Raw genomic sequence first — 5,482 nt, 5'->3', positions numbered from 1 at the left:
GTGTGTGTGTGTGTGTGTGTGTTTGGAGATATTGCTAATCTCTCCTGTAGTCTGGGAAGTAGGTCATGTGGGAGAGTCCACCGCCACGCCACTGAAGACACAGGGCTGAGAGAGAAAGACACCTGTCAGAACGCAGGCGTCTCATCAGCCTGCACGTCTGCGCTCATATAATTATGATAATAATCACCCGGGGTAATCAGAGCTGTGGTCGTCAGCCATGTGGAGTACCAGGCTGATCAGGGAGGGAAACAACCCTAGGATGAGATGCAAATATTAATCTGTCAAAGAGTCAAACTGATAACAGTGACCTTTGACTCAGAACATTTACTCTAACTTGTGATTGGGTCACAGACTGACCACAGGTCAGCTGTGTTGTCTAGTTTCATCCTAACTTTCCTACTCATTTAATAATTCCTATCTCCAGGTGAAATGACTTTTTAGTTCATATGAACCGAGCCGGCTCAGCCCCCGGGTGTGTAATCCTCTGATCTGCAGGAAGATGACACAGTAAGATGATGTTGTTCTCAGGCTGATACCAGGCAACACACGCATGCTGCTCTGATCCTCGGGTCGCACATGAACCGCCGCCGCCGCCGCCTCGTTCGTGTCAAGACTTGTACGTACTGTATTAGGATGCAGATTTTTGTCGTGTGTGTGTTTTATTTTCCCAAGAGGACCCAGCTGTGTTCGAAGTGAGAAGTTTGGGGTTTTTTTTTTTCATCAGTGGCTCACTGTGGCCCCCTGCAGGACCATGTATGTTCCTCCTGTGTCAGGAGTTCTCTTACTGTGGTTTTATTGGTGTTGTTGTTGTTGTTGTTGTTGTTGTTGTTGAACATTTAAACTGTAACTGATTACAAATCAAATCTAATTTTAGACCTGAAACACGTTTAAAACGACGAGGTTTAAATTTAGTTTCTTTCCCTTTGTTTATGTATCTAAAAATAGGGTTAAGTAGAGTTGTTGTGTTATTTTCAGAATACCTTGATCCGTCTGATAGGCTGATATTCACTGATGCTTGTGCTGGCGCTGACCTCAGAGAAACGTTTGGTAAAAGCAGGAGAGGCAGGATGAGGTAGTATTCAAACGTGGAAATAAATGACTGAGTTAAGAAAACGCTGACCGGTGCATCAATAATCTCAGGCAGCAAATTAAATTAAAAGCAAATGGCTTTCAGTGCCAAAGTGGAGGAGGAGCTCATTGGGTTCTCATAGTAGGGGGCGGGACCCGTAGGGAAGCTAATGATTGGTTTGGCAAGAGAAGACAAATTCAATTTAAATTTTAATATTTTTTATACCGATATTAATAGTGGTGGAATGACACTATCTTGTACTTTTTATTGAATGATATTGACTGATTTTGAATGAGGGAATTTAACAATAATCCTGTCTTAACCATAGCTGTGGACGAAACCTAACCTTTTTTTGCACATAGCCGTGTTACATCATGCACTTCCTCCATCCTCTCCTCATTCATACTGTAGCAGCTGGTTGAACGATGATGCTCTGCTGATGTCACGCCGTCCTCCTCAACTTTTTTGTCCTCCATATTTTTTCGTAGCTGCCGTCGTTGGTGTGTCCTTGGATAGATCTGGACCAATGTCATGGCCGTCTGCGTCTCTGTCTTTGTCTCTGTCTCCTCCATTAGAGACTTGACTAATTGTCTTCAGATTGAGCCAGAGATGAGAGAAAAAAAAAATCAGCATTTGGTTATTTCAATGGGCCAGCTGCGGCGTTGGCAGTCAGACGGTCGCCGGCCTTTTCAACAGTCAGATTCATTCTTAGTTATTTGTGTGCAGTGATCTTGACAGACAGCACTCTCTGGGTGTTGATACGGAGTTCTCAGTAATTACCTCTTCAATCCCTATCTCACCCCAGTCCCCGGGGGGATGTGTGTGTGTGTGTGTGTGTGCGGTGCCTTCAGGGAAAGGCAGGAAAGAAGAAGACGTCAATAATCCATCCTGTCCCCCTGCTGGCATCTCGTATATATATATATATATTTATATATATATCGCTAAGGACGGTGCATAGATAATGAATCCCTGCCTCACCTCGCCATTTCAGCTGGAGAGAAGTGTGTCCTGAGGGAAGGAGGAAGAGTTACGCACACGCTCACCAAGTCAAGTCAAGCAGCAGATTTATCGTCAGACTCTGATTTAGACACGCAGACGGATAATTTCTCACTAGGTCACGTGGGCTCGCAGGTTGATTTCGGAGCACGACTTCAACCTTTTTTGTGCTGCCTGTTATGGAACAATCGGGTGGAGGTCACGGAGTTCAGTTGAACCGGTTATAGTTGTCAGTGACAGGCAGTTTTATGACGAGTCAGGAAATAAGGGGTATTCTTTCTGCAGTGTAAGACACTGGACTGGGAGTCAGGAAATAAGGGGTATTCTTTCTGACCTGCAGTGTAAGACGCTGGACTGGATCGTTAAAGATTTATATTTTTATTAATTGATGATGGTCATAGTAGAAAATGGTTTATCTCACTATATTGTAATATGTCATATTATATTAAGTTGTAATTGTTTCAAATATTGCTATTTAATAATAATGTAGCCTCAAATTTGTGCATTGAGATTTAAGGTGCAGTACCTGCAGGGATGACGCCCTTTACTTGTATTTTCCTTTTTTTTAAATGATCAATTTGTTGGAAAGTTGTAAAGAAAAAAACTCTTGTTTGGAATGTTAAGCAGCGTAAAACACTCCTAACACGCCTAAGGAGAGTGCAGATTTGATAAGGCCCAGTCGTCTGTGTCTGTATTTACACTTGTGTGTGTTCCCACTGATGTTTTCTAGTCGGATGTGTGTATTTTTCTCCACACTCTCATTCCGGCTGGGAGAGCTGCTCCCCAGAGCGCAGTGCATTAATCATGGGCCTTGTAGGGAATCTGGGTGTGACTCCCTTCCCTGCTCTCTCTCTCTCTCTCTCTCTCTCTCTCTCTCTGTACGCTCACATCCCATGTGGTCCTCTGAGGAGAAGGACAGAAACGTGTCCTCTGGTACGGTTGTGTCTGGGGAGAGGGATGAGGGTCACCTCAAGGTCAGAGCAGGCGTCCGGTGGTTTGGTACACCAATTCAATTATTTTCATCACACCTCCTCCAATGTGATTAAAAAAAAAATAATAAAAAACCACGTCACATCACATGCCGGGACATGTTGTTGAGGGTCAAGTGTGTGAAGCTGGGGTCAGTTCGGTATAAAACATAACGAGTGTTTTCTTCTGTGCTGAGGTTTGTCTGTACTTTTTTTTTTTTCCAGGCCAAGGTCAGTGTAAATCAATTGTGATGACAGATCATTGATCATGTGTGAACTCCGCCTCTGCCACTGTGATAGAGGGACTTAAAGACTCTCATCAATGATTAATCCTTCTTCTTACTCATCTATTCATAATAAATAGGCTTTGGTAAATGGCTGCCGTCGTTATTGAGCTCTGTGAAAAAAGGCCGACGCTGGTTTGCGTGTGGATGATCGATGTGCCTGGACGCAGATTTTGCCACAGCAGTAAAATGTTCAACTCAAACTGCGACTCTATACTGTAGGGGTAATTTGTTTGACTCAACCTTAGCCGAGGTGTTGTGTTGTCAGGACAACTTTTTGTTTTTTTTCATTTGTGTACTCGTCGATACCGGGAACCATCGTAGTTACTTCTTTAGTTTGGGTTTCGATAAATATACACTGAATTAGAAGGCTTACAGAGTCAGGAGTTCCAAATTTTTTTTTGTATTTTCCTAACTTCCCTCCAATTTCCAAAGGCCTCTCTAGTGCCCCTGGTGGCCCCCACTTTGAATAGGTAACAAAACTATGTAGGAAAACGTAAAAAGTTTCATGTGCTTCTCAATAGCTGATGACTATTATGATCCAAAAAAAAAAACAACAGCATGTGACGACACTGTGGTCACATTGGTAAAAATCAATAAAGCTACAGATATCCTTTATATATAAATTATTTTTAAAAAGATAAATAAAATTGCCTGGTTGCTGGCAGGGCCAGCAGAACAGAAAGTGAGCAGAGCTTTTACAACCTCAGCTCCTTTATAATTAAAAAACCTCATGTTTTTAATTAACAAATTGACACCACGTGGTTTAAAATACTTCCTAAACTACCCACTAGTATTTGAATGAGGTATCGGGCCTGATACCAACACTGGTACTGTATTAGCATCGATGCATCCCTACTGGGTTTGACTCCGAACATCCATCAACACACTCGTCCTTTGATGAAGTACAAACAGTTGAAAATGAATGAACAAATGGATTAAATTTATCAAACTAATGCGCCGGCTATTTATAGGCTCTGCTGACTTGGTGTTTTGTTTTAAACGCTGAGCTGCGATTGAAGACTCCAATGAGAGGAGCAGGACTTGAAAAATTGATCGGATTTCTCTAGTGAAGCCAGCTGTAGCTCCCCCCTTTGTGGACGTGATGTATAACGTTCTTTACATCCCATCTGTCTCCAACCCCCAGGTACGACCAGGCAGCCCAGAGACGGGGAGGTCTCGGGGGTGGACTACAACTTTGTCTCCATTGAAGAGTTTTTCTCCCTGGAGGAATCGGGAGCTCTGCTTGAGAGCGGCAAGTTTAAAGGTAGGAGTATTGCAGTAAATACATGTGACCCATCAACCCTGCCTGGAGAAAAGGTAATGTTTAAAATTAGATTGTTGCATTTCCTTCAGTAGCATTTCACCAAGGTTATATATAGAGCTGGGAGATGATGGATGATCACCTGCAAAGATCACGTGGAGTTTGCTCCCAAAAGGACAAGCGATTTATTTCCCCTGCTGTCTTCGGCACTTCGGTGACAAGCAGATATATTCACCCTGTGATTTTTAACTTTTCTGTTTGTGAGTATTTTTTTAGTGATGCAACGGCAAATGATAGTTTGTTTGTTTGTTTTGGGTTTTTTCAAGTTGCATCAAAGCAGTTAAGAGGAGAAAGCTAACATTGATTACGTAAAGTTTGACTGGTCTTTTTTTTAAATCATATTATATGTTGATGATGTGATGTTGTCTAAGTTTGAGAAATGACTAAAGAACACTTTCCTCATTCTGAAAAACCAAGCAGTTAAGGTGTACTGTACTGGAAACAGAGCAATCGGACAAAAAAATGTAACTTAATGAAATATAAAATTTAGGTGGCTTTTTGGAATGAAGAGCAAAAGATGTAAAAATTCCAAACAACAACAGATTACATAATAAGACAGTTTTAAAAAGTTGTTGAAGATATATAAAAAAATATTGAGTAAGTTTGACAAGAAAAGAATATGTGCGTAGGTTTCACTGTTTCCCAATAATTGCTAAGAACAGGACGGTCCTTCTCACAGACAACACAGTGCAGTACCACATTTCTGATGCATTTAGAGGGGCGCTGTTTTACTGCCTCACTCTCTTTATCTTTAGATTATAAGTTTTCCTACATATCTGCTGACATTTAAAGCCAAATATAACGTGTATGTAGTCTTTGGCCAAAATCTCCTGAGTCTAGT

General features: G+C 41.7%; 1 protein-coding gene across 1 annotated transcript in view; it reads left to right on the top strand.

Moving 5' to 3' along the window:
- The window catches only part of magixb (MAGI family member, X-linked b), a 44,576-nt gene that overhangs the window by 20,957 nt on the left and 18,137 nt on the right, over positions 1-5,482 (top strand). The window contains exon 5 of the mRNA XM_025059047.1: positions 4,465-4,584. Coding sequence (XP_024914815.1) covers positions 4,465-4,584 — 120 coding nt within the window. The remainder of the gene's footprint in view (positions 1-4,464; positions 4,585-5,482) is intronic.

This window comes from Cynoglossus semilaevis, chromosome 10, assembly GCF_000523025.1.
Source record: "Cynoglossus semilaevis isolate Cse_v1.0 chromosome 10, Cse_v1.0, whole genome shotgun sequence".
In the NCBI taxonomy this organism is placed as follows: domain Eukaryota; kingdom Metazoa; phylum Chordata; class Actinopteri; order Pleuronectiformes; family Cynoglossidae; genus Cynoglossus; species Cynoglossus semilaevis.
This window is presented reverse-complemented; position numbering and strand designations above follow the sequence as displayed.